At 45.9% G+C, this 16,957-nt stretch overlaps 2 protein-coding genes across 2 annotated transcripts; one reads left to right on the plus strand and one right to left on the minus strand.

The window, feature by feature from the left end:
- Positions 1 to 60: 60 nt before the first annotated feature.
- On the minus strand, positions 61 to 6,482 carry dlst (dihydrolipoamide S-succinyltransferase). The gene is made up of 15 exons (XM_030356587.1): positions 6,296 to 6,482; positions 5,416 to 5,449; positions 5,262 to 5,298; positions 4,739 to 4,800; positions 4,570 to 4,644; positions 4,404 to 4,459; positions 4,082 to 4,190; positions 3,799 to 3,963; positions 3,619 to 3,698; positions 3,362 to 3,459; positions 1,921 to 2,051; positions 1,447 to 1,520; positions 1,258 to 1,341; positions 956 to 1,123; positions 61 to 813 (listed from the first exon to the last, which is right to left on the minus strand). The coding sequence occupies exons 1-15, from the start codon at positions 6,356 to 6,358 to the stop codon at positions 679 to 681; spliced, it is 1,371 nt and encodes a 456-aa protein (XP_030212447.1). The 5' UTR covers positions 6,359 to 6,482; the 3' UTR covers positions 61 to 678.
- A 645-nt stretch (positions 6,483 to 7,127) lies between these two features.
- Positions 7,128 to 16,737, plus strand: prox2 (prospero homeobox 2). Its single transcript, XM_030355784.1, has 5 exons — positions 7,128 to 7,193; positions 8,632 to 10,311; positions 11,995 to 12,102; positions 14,689 to 14,883; positions 15,993 to 16,737. Exons 2-5 carry the CDS (start codon positions 8,704 to 8,706, stop codon positions 16,158 to 16,160), a joined length of 2,079 nt encoding a protein of 692 aa, XP_030211644.1. The 5' UTR covers positions 7,128 to 7,193; positions 8,632 to 8,703; the 3' UTR covers positions 16,161 to 16,737.
- The last annotated feature ends 220 nt before the right edge of the window (positions 16,738 to 16,957 follow it).

The following is a 16,957-nucleotide window of genomic DNA, read 5'->3' on the forward strand; positions in this document are numbered from 1 at the left end:
ATTCTTAAGGAGAGTTGAACTGTAACAATGTGTGATCTGTAATTCTGATACAACAGACAGTTTATGGAGTTCATGTTTTATTCTCTTAAATTATTTAAATAGTTCTCATACGCAGCATCAACAAGCATCACTCACTTGAACCAGATGACAAAAATGCCCACAGAAAACCTTTTTATTTGAGACACTTTGGCGTTTGCGTCGCAGCAAAACTTATAGATCCTTCTTTCTTCCATCTCACCCCAACAAAACTATAATAAATCAACTCTGCTGCACATGCCACCAAAAACACAATGTTAAAATTATTTCATACATGTAGAAAATGGCAAAAGAGTAATACCGAGTTCCTTTTGATCTAAAGAGAGCCGTGGCCCTGGACTCCCAACAGCCAGCCTCCAGAATAGCACCAAGCCTTCCTCCTCCCCAGTCCAGCCCCCCTCCTCCCCAGTCTATCCTTCCTCCTCCCCAGTCTAGCCCTCCTCTACCGGAGTCATACCAATGTCCAGCGTGCATCTCCTTTATTCATATCCTCTCCTCCTCTCCGTAAAGCGACGCTATTACAAATCAACTGTAGTCAGAGGAAGGTTCGCCATGGTCAGGATGGTGCAGCGGATGCTTGTGTAGGGTGGTGGTGGTGGTGGTGGTAGTGGTGTTCCGAGTAGCTGGAGATCGAGGAGGGTCTTACATGTCCAGGAGTAAGACCCTGGGGTCCTCCACCACGGTCTTGATTTTGCGTAGGAAGGTGACGGCCTCTCTCCCGTCGACCAGGCGGTGGTCGTAGGTCAGGGCGACGTACATCATTGGACGGATCTCCACCTGGAACGCAACCAATAGAACGATGGGTCGGCCGAGCTGGCATCTGTCCTGTTCCTTCACTGGACGCTCCTCGGGTTAAAAAGGGGAATTCCGAAAAATGTATAAAAGGGGATTCGAGACGTCACGTCATGAGTGCACTAACCTTGCCCCCGATGGCAACAGGCCGGTCGAAGATGCCGTGCATGCCCAGGATGGCAGACTGGGGCGGGTTGATGATGGGTGTGCCGAACATGGAGCCAAACACCCCCCCGTTGCTGATGGTGAAGGTGCCTCCGTCCATGTCCTCCACCGCCAGCTGGTTATTACGGGCCTGGACACAAAATAGTACAAATATACATGTTAATAATGCAGAAAGGTAGAGATTAACTAGTAAATAAATATGATGTCCCACTATTAAAACAGGGAAAAAAATAAATAATAAGAACAGAGGATTATGAAAAGGACCTTTTCTCCCAGCATGTTGATGGTCTTCTCAATGTCGGCAAAGTTCATTCCCTCGACTCCTCTGATGACTGGGACCACTAGACCCTGGAGAGAGGACAGCAGCGTCACACAGCGGCCGTGACCGGTGGCGGTCGAAGCATCGACGCTCAGATTCCGTCCGGCTCAAGGAGGACTCATGATGGAACGTACCTTGGGTGTGGACACCGCCACGCTGATGTCGACGTAGTCCCTGTAAACGATCTCTTTGGTCGCGTCATCGATCACTGTGGAGAAAAAAATGGGCATGTTGACGTCTGCACCCAAGGCTGCCACAGAGATTCAGTTCCTCTAAAGACTTTGTGACTGACAAACCACAGACTATTTTGGCTTGGAAGGCAGAGCGAAGAGGGGCCCCTTCTTTGCTGTGGTTCATTTACAGAGGCCAGGTTGACACTTGCACTTGTGGTGGAGGTGTTGCAATAAAAAGACAACGAGACGTCTCGTCTCTGGTGGCAGACACCGAAGGCACGCAACGAGGTTACATTTACCTGTGCCCTATAGCAAACACTTTGCTCCAGAGACGTATTGGCTTGTGACTACTAGGCTGAAAACACGCAAGCGTTACATCCAAAGTTCAAGTAACCAATTTAAGTAGGGTTTGTTTTTTTAAGGTGGATGCCGTACCTGCGTTGACGGAGGGCTGGTCGTTCAGGGCGTATGCCGAGGCCTTTACGAACGCAGACATGAAGCCCAACTTGGTGTTGTGCTTTTTCAGGAAGCCATCCTTGTAGGCTTTCCTCATCTCGGAGATATTGCTGGGAAGAGAGGGTCATAGTTCAAGTTAGTTAGTAGTGTGACTTAATTCATATGTCAAAAAAGGTATGAGAAGACAAATAAATAACAGGAAAAAAAAATAAGCAAACCGATGCATATAGAGTTTAAAGACGAGGAGGAGCTCAAGTTGGATTTACATCCCGTTTCCGGTCAACTTAAAAGTTTCTTCTGCGTTTAAAATATTTTATTTGAAACTGTGAGAATTTGAAACAGTTTCTAATAAAATACTTTAAACATAAGACAACTTTTATAGATCTAAAGTCAAGAAACAGATCACACTTTTGCACGGCACAATGTTTTCTGTTAAGTTATGAAATATGTTGCAGTGAATCAGCCCCTATTGACATTCAGCCAGCTAATCGTTTCAATATCCCTCATTTTCCCCCTTGTATCTCCCGTTTTAATTGTTTGTTTTCCTGCCCGTAACCCGGTAGAAGCTCTAGGGTTTCGCCGCTAACGCGATTATGCCCCTCCCAAGACACGCACTCTCCGAGAAAGGAGAGAAGCGATAAAAATCTTCACTTTCGAGGGCCTGTAAATCTTGTTGGGCCGTCATAAAAGCCCATATCGGTTCAGGCGGCCCTTGCACTCAGAGCGCAGGTCTCTGTGGGCCCGCCCCCCTGCCCCCCCGGTGCAGATGCCTCTGCCTCCTGCTCTGCCGCGCTCCTTCGGCTCCAGATGAGCCCGGGCCTGGGAAGTCTTCCTCTGCACCGTCAATGTCAATCCAATTAAGACGCACCGAAAACCCTGAATAGCCGAAAGCCGACACCGCACATTTGCGATGGGGAAAGAAACCCTCAAAGTGTCCTCTTGTAAGGGGGGGGGGGGGTTCGCACAACAACATTTCCTTGTAAATTAATAAAGACCGTTTTAAAAATTCTTATCTTCCTTTTAGATGGGATTAGGACCAAATATTTACATTCCAATGTTTAAGAGGCTATCCGATTTCCAAAAGCTTTCTCTGTTGAGCAGATTTCAATCTATAACCATTTGTACAAGACATTTATGTGCTTACATCACCTGAACGGCCCGACTTCTGTCTCACTTGATCTAAACTAACACATGCACATTTCAGTCCAACCGATATCAACATTTCCCTATTGAAAAAAACCTCCCTTATTTTATTAAAGACATCAGATAAGGTTACGGATGTTACCGTTGTTAAATCAATTGAGAATAGAAAGTTTGAAAAATGCTTATAAAATCGAATTGGTTTGCAGAGCAGGGACGTTTGCCTTCATCCACGTACGGTCTCTAGGTTTCAACGTGGCAGGTGTTTAAATGCTCCCACCTCATGTCGATCTCATTGAAGGTGGTCAGCATTGCGCAGGTGTTCTGGGCCTCCTTCAGCCTCTGGGCGATCCTCAGCCTCATGCGGTTCATCTTCACCTAAAACACCGATCAGCAGCATGTGTTAACACCAACAAACACCCCGTCCCTCCACTGTGGAGTAGGCCCGTGCTTCCACTTAAGTGGGCCGGTCAACGCGCAGTCACCGTGCAACAAGCGGCCGTAGGATTGAATTAGTGGTGGTCCACCGAGTCTCACCCTGCTCTCCGTCCTGGCTGCTTTTGCTCCTCCCTCCACGTGAGGGGCCACAGGAGCAGTGGTGGGCTTGATGGCCGAGACTGCACAAAAACAGGCCAAGTCGTCCTTTAGTTAACAGATGGTACACACAGACAGTCAGACACACACACACACACACATCCCAGTTACCGCCCAACTGACCTGGCTTGGCCTCCATGGCCTGGGTTGGCACTGGGGGCACCGAGGGCATGCTGGTGGGGATGGGACCCCCAGCTGGGGGGGGAGGAGGGGGAGGCGTGGCCGCAGCAGCAGGGGGTGGAGGGGCCTCTGTAGCTTTCGGGGCCTCTGCAGCCTGGGGAGCACCAGCTAGGGCCCGACACAGGACAGACATGGGTATTGGCATGAAAATGCGATATGATAGATATTTGCTAAAAACATTCAATGGCTTTCTTTGGTCTTAACATAATTAGGTCCAGCTCCTGACCTCCTTTCCGCAGTTTGAAGAGAGGTGTTCCTCCCTCCACTCTTCCTCCATCAGGGATCAGAAGCTCTTCAATCACTCCAGCAGCAGGAGAGGGGACCTGCACTGAGGTCTGAAAGAAAAGGAAAGTCACAAAACAGCCATCAGTGGTATGTATGACTCATGTTCGTAAACTGTCGTGTTAAGAACATATACAAGTTATACAGCAAGAAATAATTAAATAAAACAGAATTAAATGGTGTTTAACCGTTTTGCCTAGAGCGCGGGAAACAAAAATGCCTTAATTTGAATGGGTTAAAATCCTATCCTAAGAGTATAAAGGTACCTTATCAGTCTCGATTTCACAAACCACCTCATCCTCCTTCACAGTGTCTCCAACAGCTGTTTAGGGTGGAAACACATGTTTGTATAATGATCTGAAAATATACAGTTCACCTTCTTGCATGCATCATATCCTACATTATATACATGTTCTGGAGCAGTCTACCTACCCTTCTCCCACCTCACGTCCCCCTCTGAGACAGATTCTGCAAAGGCAGGGGTCTTGACTGTGACAACTTCATTCCCTAAAGAACCAGGAAATAAAAATAACTGGTCAACAATAAGAAGAAGATTGTAATATTTGTATCAAATATATAATAACTGAAAGTAGATACATACTGCAGGCTGCAGATGTCCTAAAGTATTGGATCTGGAAAACGCTTGACCGGGGAATCCCACTGCTAAAAGATAATGGTGAATGACTTACGTGTATTCATAACGGACATTGCTCTTAAGTCTGAATAGGCCTCCGATGCATTGCTTTGTATAAGACTGTCAATAACTTAAAGACAAGACGCCATCTGGATTCAATCATCTACATGACAGTTAACAGTATTTTCAAGCTGGTAATACATTAGCTAAAACATAGAATCTGACAAAATAATAATTGAATGGAACCACATTCTTAAAAATTACATTTTTCCACTTGCAATATCATGGGCAACACAAAAGTAAGTTGCAAACATGAGACCGGTGAAGTAGATGTTTAAAGTATTCTGATCTAGAACACCGTTCAAAAAGCAGGGAGAGATAACAAAACTAGTCAGAACAGACATTCTTAATTGATTAGGTGAAGAAGGACATTTGAAGAACTCTTTCAAAAACGTACAAATAAATAGAATTGTAGTAGGGTGATACTTACACATTGTTGAGAGTGACGACGTGGTTCGCCGACAACGCTAATTACAAAGGAACAAAACAGGGTTAACATTTATTTTTTCCAGGGTAAACTTCCCTAAATACTAAACTGTAATATAAAGTTTAAACTACAGTTAATGAAGTACAAACAAACATACCTGCGGTTGCCCGGCGTGCCAACACTTGATTTCCCTGTGAAGAAAAGTCAGAATGTTAATGAATAAACGATAAGAATCCAAAAAAACTTAAACGTGAGTGTGTCCTTGTTATGATACAAGAGGCAACTCATCAAATCAAGGTGAAAGGGCACGAATAACAACAAATTTCCTTTCCATGTACAGAAGCATTAAACAGATATGCATCATTTGTATGTACAGTAGTTGTGCATATTACTTTGACTGTGGATGTGTTTTTGGTGAAAAGCCTGTGACAGCTTAGCTGCTCGCTCATGAGGGCATTCATTGATTTAAGAACAGGACTGACAATCATCCGAAAAACTTGCCAGGGTAACAAGTAAAACACTTGAGAGCTTTGAACTATGTACGCATCAAAGCAAATTAACAACAATATCTACAAGATAAGGAGGATACCATCTTGTTCTATTCAGAATGACCTCGGCGAGTTAAACCGGGCTAGCATAACATGTAGCATCATGGATGTAGCATCATGGATGTAGCAACATAGCTACTGCAGAAACACATCTGCTAGCTGGTTGCAGTTGCTGTCCAAAGATCATTGATTAAGTTGCTCGGCATGTTCCGGCGACTACGTATACACAGCAGTGACAATGTTAACATCAGAACATGCAAAGAAATCAACTGCTTTACACTTAAATATAATGGTACAGAAGGGTGTTATTGGTCAAGAGTCAGACTGTCCTTGGCTTACAATGTTAGGGCCTGTTCGTAGCCTAGCCGGCTAGCTAAAACAACCCATGGAGGTGCCTTGCCGTGGGTCACTGGAAGCTAACGAGGTGCTAACCCTTCCTCAAGCTGTGCAAACGTCAAAGAAACATGAGTGGAAATCCTTCTAACCTACCTGGCGGAGGCTGGAGAGGGACCTGCCGAAGTTCCTGGTGAGACACCGGGAATGGGATAACATGGTGGCTGTGTGACAGCAACCTGTCAGTGGGAGGAACGCTCCGGAGGCACGGCAATGCTAATGACGTGCAGCGGGAAGCCAGGAAGTCGTGTGGGACAAACCATCTCCCGTCCCTGGAGGGGGGAGTATCGGGTGGTTGCCGCTACGTCAATGCACCTGTCCTCTCTCCTTGAAAGAAGTTGATGTAGAAAATATACTGTTTCAATATATTTGAAAACAATAGAATAGCATACAATATAGGTCTATATGGTTCATAATCACGAAGACTTGCACATTGAAATGTAGCTTTATTTGAGAAGACTACAGGATTCCACCTTTATCTGGGGTAAAATATAAAGTTGCTAAAAAAATATCCTTTTGCTTTCATCAGCCAATCAATCAATCACTCAGTTTTCAAAAATACCAACGTGAAGGCCTTTATAATCTCGCAACATTGGGACCTGATAAACACTCAAACTCCACTTCCTAAATATTTATATCTGTTTAATGCTCTTCACGTATTCAATAGCTATATTTCCCTTGAGCCAGCAACCATCACCACCGAGTTCCACAGAAGCTCTGTTTTCCACTGAAAAACTTCACCACCACTAGCCCTCTCCCCAAACCTGCGTGTATCATTTTCGTTTTCGTACAGATGAGGTCAAAGTCTTGTTGTCGTGCTTTACAGACGTCCACATTTTCAACCCACATCCCCATTCATGGGTCTGGGCAGAGCACGCTTGCCTTTGGCCGGTGTCTGGATGACCACGCCCCTACTGTGTTGAATGTAGCGACGCTCCTGCACTCACCTCACTTTCTGTGCATGCTACCGGCACGGCAGCTGGACACGCAACAGGTAGGCGCTCTTTCTTAACGTTGGGAGGCAGTTCGGTGCATAACTTGGTCAAAACTAATTTAGGTGGCAATGTTCAGTGTATTTATGTTGTAGAATCTCATTTAGGCGTGCATTTGTAAATTATGGATTTAAGTTATTTTTAGTAAATTTCTTTCAAAGGTACAATTTTGAAAATGTATTTATAAGTTCTGCTTCTGGCATTTTTTTTAAATAAAAAATAATATTTACTGAATCTAAACAAGGCTAAGACTAATCAATTAGACCCTAACGATAAGTAGTTCAAAATATATGCACATACAATTTTTACATAATGTACTAGAAGCTCAACGCCTGATTGTGTTTCCTATATTGTTCATGTCAAAAGTGAAGCTTTCATAATAGATTATATTTATTTTAGGTTTTAAAAGGATAGCTAAACATACAAATTATTTCATGTAAGATTATTTGGAGCATAAAAACAATATTCCATCTGAGAGTGTAAAATACCATAAAACAACAGTAATCATGTGTGCATTATAAAATGCAGGGATAAAATAATAATAATAATAATAATAATATAATTGTCATTATTGGTCAATATGTTTTACTCACAATACATACGATGAATTTCTCATTATGGTAATATTCACAAGAAATTACAAGAAACTGATTAGCCATTTAATTCGTTTTGTCTTGAATGTGTAGCTTATGTGTTAATAGTCTTGTCTTTTATTAAGAAAAGTATTTCCGTATTTCAAAGGTTATAATTATTATTTATCATATATTTATGTATTCCAGTTACAAAGTACAAAGAGACAGATGAGACAAACTTAATGACATTCAACATCTTTAATATGTGCATAACAATATACGATCCTTTACTTTGGTTCAGATGTTCATATATGATAAAATATATATATTTATATTACAATTGTTACCGTTATACTACAGTTCATGCATGGATGGATCGAGAAAGAGAGAGAGAAGCAGAGTACAGCAGGCACATAAGATTCACCCTGTTGGTGAAGTCTAAACAAAACCCTCTTTACCATAGGGTGTATAAACTGGCCTGAGTCTTCAAGGCCAACACCTGCATAAGACGACTAAACACACCGCGCAGTGAACATCTCCTTGGCCTTCGACTCAGTAGATAACCAGCAGTCACTTGTCCTGACCTTAACCTCCATAGTCAACAGACATTATTTTGTTAATTAAGATTATTTATACACAAAACGATTCTTTCAGATTCCATAAATCCATTCCAGATAAAAAAATATGTTAATGTCATTAACTGATTTTAGTCAGGCGTAATACTTACTACTTACTACTTAGGACCACACATGCCGTAGATCTGTAAAAGGAACCATTTGAATCAGTATATCTTTTGTGTTTATTGTCGTGTATTAGGTGATTCCTATTGTGTGCCTAAAGTTATGCTCCTATTTATTTTACTTTTCAGATCCTCTCAATTTGCCCACTTCGTATTTTTCCCCGTCTCAAACTCCTACCTTAAACCGTGTCCCCGTTGAGCATGAACCTCAGCCTTCCTGACCAGAACATGCACAACGCACTCCAGGGCTGTCCGGACGACGACAAACCCGAGCTCATGTTACCATGCTTCCGAAGAAACGCGTACGACGAGCCCCTGGCCTCATACTCCAACGGCCCCATCATCTCCCAGCTTCTACGGAAGTCTCTCCACAACAAAAGGGCGCTAGATGAAAGCCACTATTACCTCGGCCCCTCGGCTGTGTCCAGCTCCGCCGTGGTCGCCGACTCCAGCCAGGAGGACCGGAGCAGTGTCTCGTCCAAGGACAGCGCGGCTGACGTCGGCTCCCCCGGCTTCCACCCGTCCACGGTGGCCAGCCCGGAGGCGGAGCGCCCCGTGAACGACCACTTACAGGCCAAGAGAGCCCGGGTGGAGAACATCATACGGGTGATGGCCGGCTCGCCTAACAGCCGGCTCCACGGAGAGCCTGAGAAGGGCGAGATGGATGCCAGAGACAGTAGAGAGTGTAGGGAGGCGAGGGAGGTGTACCGAGAGAACAAGAGGAAGCAGAGGTTGCCTCAGCATCAAGACCACAACCCCAGCGACGAGGGCATAGAAAACAGAAGACTCAGCACAGGCGGGGGCAGCGGCAGCAGCCTGGATAACACCAAAGACGAGGAGTGCCACAAGTTGAAAGAGCAGCTGCAGAGCATGCAGAAGCTCCTGCGCCAGCTCCAGGAGAAGTTCCTCCAGGTCTACAACCAAGAGGATTCCCACCGAGGGGAACGTGAGGACAGAGGGGGATGTTTGGAGCATGACAACTTGATACAGAGCAAAGAGCTCAGCTATCTAACCAACGGCAATGCCTTTGAGAAGAAGCCAGCCCGGGGGAGCCCAGAGAGCAAGGACAGAACAAAGCCAGCAGAAGGTAATCTGCTCAACCTGAGAGAAACCAAGAACCTCCAAGACACCCTGAAGGGGGAGCTCTCCAGGGTGGTGAACGAGTGTGTGGACAAGGTGTTCAAGAACGTCTCCTCCTCAGGGCTGGACCTCTCCCCGCTGAGGAGCATGTGCCCATCCCCAGACGTACAGACCAGCGGGGGTGCTGCCGAGATAAGGAGCCAGCAGGGAGGCTGTCCCCCCCAGGAGCCGCCGCACCCCGTGGAGCCCCCATCTCATCAGAGATCTCTGGAGGGCCATGGAGACACTGACGCGCAAAGCCCACAGGACCAGACCGAGGCTCTGTCCCTGGTGGTCCGCAAGCCAGCCATGGCTCCTCTCTGCTCAGTCACCCCGACCACAGTGAAGAGACCCTACCCCATGCACCAACCGGCCTTTCAGTTCAACTACAGCTCCCCGCTCCACGACACCCAGATCCTGGAGCACCTGCTCAAGTACGGGCCGCACACCAACTTCTCGGGTCTCTCCTGCCTGCCCCCCTCACTGGAGAGGAGCTCCCCGGACTCAGGGGAGCTGCCCTGGGACACTCTGTCCATGAGGTCCAAGGTAGGCCCCGGCCACCTGGGCCACCACCCCCGGCCCAGCTCCCTGGGCTCAGTGACGGTGGACAACCTGTGCCTCCCTCACGTCAAGATGGAGTGCAGTGATCTGCAGGGCATGGCCGAGAGGAACCCCTACCTGTCCCTCAACATATCCTTTTGATCTGAAAGAGAGACTTGCTATTTATTCCACGTTGTTGTTTTTTTTATTGTGTTTGGTAGTTATTATTATATTATTATACGTATATATATATATATATATATATATTATAAGTATTATATTATTGTAAGTATAATTGATTTTGGTGGAACATTCAAAACATGATGATGTTTTGAAAAGATGATGATATTAATTCAAGTAGAATGCTATTAGCTTATATTGACTATTATATGATATTATCACAACGATATTGTTGCTCTTTCATTTGAACAATAGCTCGCTGAGATCCAGCCAGAGCCGTAACAAACTTCAAGGAGAATTTTTTCTTTGATCTCACTAACTCCAAAGAAAATTACAGCATCTTCTTTAATCCGAGCAGCGTAATGACTCTAAGTCCAGAAAAAGACAAATAAAAAGGAATACAACGCTTTGATAAGAATTGCCAGGAACAAAAGCAGATTTTTCAAAGGCAGAGAGCGCATCAGTATCCGTTCCAGGAAGTGGTGTTTTTTTCGGACTTGAAAAGGTGCAGGATCCATCTCTCCAGCCGTGGAGTGATAGGGGTACATCTAAAAGGTCACTTCTGAGTGCAGTGAGGGGGGGGGGAGCAAAATCCACGAGTGGTTCCAAAGCACAACACTTGAGCTCTTGTCTTGAGCATTTGCTTGTCGGACACTTCAGTCAAAAAGAAGATCAGAGAAATACATCTATAAAGTATCGCAATATATAAACCAGCGGCCACCCGAATCCAAAGCAACCCACTCAAAGGCCATGTTGTTGTTCAGGATAATATTCCTCACTGCAAGTGGGGATTTTAAATAAGATGCGCCTAAAGTACTCAAATCCGTAAGCAACATACACACAGAAAAATCACAGAAAGGACGGTTCTTGTTGATTTTCTTTGACGTTTCGGATGTAATTCTTCTGAGAAGAATGCAATCTCAGAGGATGCACTTTATCTTTATCGTGCAAAGAGCTGGGCTTCTCTTTGAACAGTGCGACATAAATCTTTAATTTCAACTTCCTTCTTTCAAAGGTAGCCTGCCTAATAAATGTATGGTGTGGTGTAACCTGATAAGGAAATATTATGACCTAAGGCAGGGTTGTGGACTACAGAGAAAAAAGAACTAGAGAGCGTCTTCACTGCCACAGGGCATAAACTTGAGACAGAATTCAATCTATTGATATTTCCAATAAGGAAAATGGCATTGAGGTATAGATTTGACCATACAACCATACAAATAAATTCACAATGAAATAATATGCATTGACTACTCTGTATTGAAAACTCATGATTTTTTTTTATGTTTAAGGGGGGGGGTGAGGGGGGGAGAACCCAACATATGTCTACCTAAACACAACTTAATTATATCTGTAAATCAACTCCCTCCTTTCAAAACATTTCAAAACAAACCCGCTTTCACTGCCAGGCATGAAGTGCTTGGCTCTCTAATTAAAAATCCCTAATCTAATTTGTAATGCTGTTTTGCCAATAAGCACATGTTAGGGTCATTATTGACTCCCCAGTTAATGCCGAGCTGTTCTTTAGCGAAATTCAATTTGGCTGAAGATTGAGGCAACACAATACTCCTATCTCCTATCAATTTGCACGCCACTGTATGCACACCGCGCTCCAGACCCGCCGTATCTGTCGCCTTAACGCACATTCTGCACATCCAGGAGGGTCTGAATCCCAACCATCTGAAGAAGGCCAAGCTGATGTTCTTTTACACACGCTATCCCAGCTCCAACGTGCTGAAAACCTACTTCCCCGATGTCAAGGTGAGTCACCGGAGTCAAACGGTGTTGCATCTAAATATATATTTGGTAATTATTAATAATAATAATGTGTTAGGGTTAGAAAAAACAATTGGAAAAAAATGCACAAAAAAAACTCCAGCCTGGTGTTTGTCTCTTCGGGGGCCGACTTGTTGACGCGCGGCGGGGACAGAATCAGCCGTGTGTCGGAGGAGAGAGACAAAGAAGCCGAGAGTTCAAGCTAACAAAGGCACTAAGCTGCTAGTATGTCCTGGGGGCAGAGGATGATAGAGGGGCATTCTCTCTTTAAAAAAAGCCACTCCAGTCAGCAAATGGAGTGACAAAGGGCTCTGTAGGCAAGGCATTGCTATTGAGTGTCAACATTGAGTTGGTATTAGACTTGTGCTGCACCAGCCTGTGAGCTGTAAGCTCTGGCCCTGAACCACAACATCCTGTGTTATCTTTGCATTTTTTTGTCCACTGTCTCTGGTCTCTTCGTTTTCCCCTGCCCCACTTCCTCTGTCAGCCTCACCTTCTGTGGTCAGTGCTAGCAAGGCGTCTTTTTTTTTCTTACAGTTTCTTTTCAAACCACCTTCAACGTGTCTCTACCTTGCCCATGTACTCTTCTTTCTCCTTCTTCTTCTCTTCTCATTAAACGTTTCTCACCTCTCCTCTCCCTTCCTCTCTTCTCCTCTCCTTTCTTCTCCTTTTCACTCCCTTCCCCTCCTCACTATTCCTCTCCTCTCCTTTTCTCTCCTCACCCTTCCTCTCCTCTCTCTGCCTTAATTTCCTCTCCTCTCCCTTCATCTCCTCTCCTCTCCTCTCTTATCCCTTTCTCTCCTCTCCCTTCATCTCCTCCTCTCCCTTCATCTCCTCTCCTCTCCCTTCATCTCCTCCTCTCCCTTCATCTCCTCCTCTCCCTTCATCTCCTCTCTCCTCTCTCCCTTCATCTCCTCTCCTCTCCCTTTATCTCCTCTCTCCTCCTCTCCCTTCATCTCCTCCTCTCCCTTCCTCTCCTCTCCCTTCCTCTCCTCTCCCTTCATCTCCTCTCCCCTCCCTTTATCTCCTCTCTCCTCCTCTCCCTTCATCTCCTCTCTCCTCTCTCCCTTCATCTCCTCTCCTCTCCCTTTATCTCCTCTCTCCTCCTCTCCCTTCATCTCCTCTCTCCTCTCCCTTCATCTCCTCTCCTCTCTTCTCCTCTCCTCTCCTCCTCTCCCTTCATCTCCTCTCTCCTCTCCCTTCATCTCCTCTCCTCTCTTCTCCTCTCCTCTCCTCCCCCTTCCTCTCCTCTCCCTTCCTCTCCTCTCCTCTCCTTTCCTCTCCCTTCCTCTCCTCTCCTCTCTTCTCCCTTCCTCTCCTCCCCCTTCCTCTCCTCCCCCTTCCTCTCCTCCCCCTTCCTCTCCTCCCCCTTCCTCTCCTCTCCCTTCCTCTCCTCTCCTCTCTTCTCCTTTCCTCTCCTCTCCCTTCCTCTCCTCTCCCATCCATTCTTTCCACGTCAGCCAACCTGGGGCCGACACACAGGGCCCCTACACCTCTATCTACCCTGACCCCTGGTCTTTGGGGTCGCGGTGGGGTCGCAGTGGGTGGGTGGGGGGGGAGAGGGGTGTGGTTGGGGTGGGGGTGGGTGGGGAGGGAGGCGTCGGGTCGGCGTTGGTTGGTGTTGCAGGGCGCGCCATGCAAACGTCTCCTCCTTGCCTGCGACCCTGTGGTGGTGGGAAGTGGCGGTGGACAAAAGGAGAGGCTAATCCCGGTGTCTGATTCCATCCTATCAGCCGGGGTCAGTGGGAGCTTCCTTCTGTCCTCTTACTGCCGCCGCGCTCGCACCCAGAGACACCAGAGACAAGAACACGTCTTTGATGCCTGCCCAGCCCTTAGGCACTTTTCTCTCCCCCATCCCCCCCCACCCCACCCCCTGTCCTTCTGGATGAGAAGATAGAATAACAAGGCTAATGTCAAGACTGAGTTTGGAAACACACAGCCGCGACAGATGTTTTTTTCACCCTGGACATTGGTGGGAAAAGATCAGGGAAACGAACGCTGCGCGGATTGACATGCATCAGGGTGACACACATGTGTGCGAGCACAGACGCGCGCACAGATACACACACACACACACACACACACACACACACACACACACACACACACACACACACACACACACACACACACACACACACACACACACACACACACACACACACACATCCGCCTCATCCCCCTGAATGGGTACTGAATGTAGGTTTCAATGACTTGTAAAGTGAAAGGTCAGGAAAAAACAAAGAAATAAAATCAGTTTAGTATTATAATTTAATTTTGGGGGGTTTAGAGATTTAATGTCCTAATGACCATTTTCAAAGTGTTTGATAGAGATTCAGAAAGAGCAATTTATTGAAGTTCTGAATGAACAATCTATATTTCTTCCTTTATTTTAGTAATAGTGGTGGTCTCTCTCTCTCTCTCTCTCTCTCTCTCTCTCTCTCTCTCTCTCTCTCTCTCTCTCTCTCTCTCTCTCTCTCTCTCTCTCTCTCTCTCTCTCTCTCTCTCTCTCTCTCTCTCTCTCTCTCTCTCTCTCTCGCTCTCTCTCTCTCTCTCTCTCTCTCTCTGCAGTTTAACCGCTGCATCACCTCCCAGCTCATCAAGTGGTTCAGTAACTTCCGGGAGTTCTACTACATCCAGATGGAGAAGTTTGCCAGGCAGGCCATCGTGGACGGCGTCAACAATGTGGACAACCTCTCCGTGAGCCGGGACTCTGAGCTGTTCCGGGCCCTCAACATGCACTACAACAAGGCCAATGACTTCCAGGTAAGGACTCTGACTGTTCCGGGCCTCAACATGTACTTCATCAAGGCCAATGACTTCCAGGTGAGGAGGCGTTCCTGAACAATGTTTGAGGTGTCAGATCTGCAATAAGGGAGTCTTTTCCTTACTTAGACCTCCATGTTTACTCCATTTTTGCCGTCACTAGGCCTGTATATATACACAATGGCCATCTCTTACTGTATCTGTTTAAGATTGTATGTGTTTAAGATTAAATCCTCACAGACAACACACACAGGGAGGAAACGCGGTGGCACCATCACCACAATAAAAAGCTACACCTGCACCCAGGCCTCCCTCCGTCTTACGTCCGTGCTACGTCCCCGCCCTGACCCTCTGTGTGTCTCCACACACCTGCATCTGGGGCCAGCCCTTCACAGCCATTATCCAAACTCCAGAGTGACGCTTTATCAAGCTGTGGGAAGAGGAAGCCCGCTGAAACAACTCAGGATTAGAGGGCACCGGCACGCCTCAGCGCCGCTCGGATTGCTACTGATGCGGAATGCTGAGAAGGACGCGCCGGACTCGGGAGAGGGAGAAGGGCCGGGTGGGAACGAGACGGGAGCGTTGTCTTTACCTTGCTGCCACCAAGACATTCTTTCCCAGGGGGGCTTGTATGGGGGGAGCCGAGGGGAAAGAAAAATAACTTATGCCAACATGTTGTGTTGGGACGGCTGGGAAACACAAGGGGGCCAGCGGCATCCCAGCATGCCTTGCTGCGGGGCTGGAGTCTGTGGGGGGATCGGGGATCAGATAGAAATCTCAGCAATGGAGTTTGGGGGTGGGGGGGGTCTCTTGTTTGGCCAGTAATTGACCTGGTACAGAGAAAGAGGGGATTAAGGTTGAGCCACCGAGGACTTTTGTTGGGTGTTTTGCGAGGGTCTCCGATTTGTTTTGTCGTTGTTTATCGCTTGCGCAAAGAGAGCAAATAGTTTTTCGTCTAATGGTCGTTACACCGCTGCTATACGTTCACTTCACAATCTACTTTACACTCAAAGTAAAGTCATGAAGGTATCAATGGTCATACTGAAAATTGTCTTGATCGATATTCAAATCGATGGTTCATCCAAGTGATCTCTGTGTTTGCCCCGTAGGTCCCGGACAGATTCCTGGAAGTGGCGGAGATTACCTTACACGAATTCTACAACGCTATTTCCACCGCCAAAGACTCCGACCCCTCCTGGAAAAAGGCCATCTACAAGGTGATCTGTAAGCTGGATAGTGATCTTCCAGAGGAGTTCAAGACCTCCTCGTGTCTATAAATTAGCCTTCAAAGAGCAGAAACTAAGTGGTTTTGCGATATTGGGGAGTTAAATGCCCATTTTCTGTATTTTGTGCTTTTTGAGTTTAGTGGATATTGTTTTGTAAATCTGTACATAATGCTTATGCTCGTTAAGGTTAATTAGCAAGGGAATGGTAGACTGGTGGTTGTGTATTCTGTGTGTATCCTTCAGTTTGGGATTTTTTTTTTCTTATCTGCAACACAATTAAAAGAAATACCATTTGTAAATTTGGGAGTTGGGGAAAAAATGTTAAAGACAGTTTAATAATGCGTTACATTAGTAGGCTTAGAGTATCTCATTTTTGGATTTTGTGGAACATGGAGAGAAAGTTGTGGCGTACTTGTCAGTATTAGTTTTTGTATTATTTCCACATGCAACTGTAAATATGCTGCTCATGATTGTTGTATATTTTTTTCATGTACGCTGATTATGACGTGGTAGATATTATCCGAGTATCTTTGTGTAAAAAAAAAACTGCAGGTGACCCTCAAAGTTTAATTAAGAAACACTAGATAAATCATTTTCATGTTTATACTGACGTTGCCATGAAGTGATTAAAAAATATATTGAGAAAGAAAAGTGTTAAAGAAGTTTCCTTTTGGAGTCCGAATCAAACCCGTTGATAGCCTACTTCTAAAGAAACATGTCCGCTACTACTGCCCCTGGCCTGAATCCATTTTAAAACAGCCGTCCAAACCGGGCTGCTCGCATTGTTCCGTGTAGCCGAGTCAAGTTGACTTTCTAAGGCCTGCATTCATTGTGTGACCGGTGCGGAT

Source organism: Gadus morhua, chromosome 5, assembly GCF_902167405.1.
Source record: "Gadus morhua chromosome 5, gadMor3.0, whole genome shotgun sequence".
Lineage (NCBI taxonomy): Eukaryota > Metazoa > Chordata > Actinopteri > Gadiformes > Gadidae > Gadus > Gadus morhua.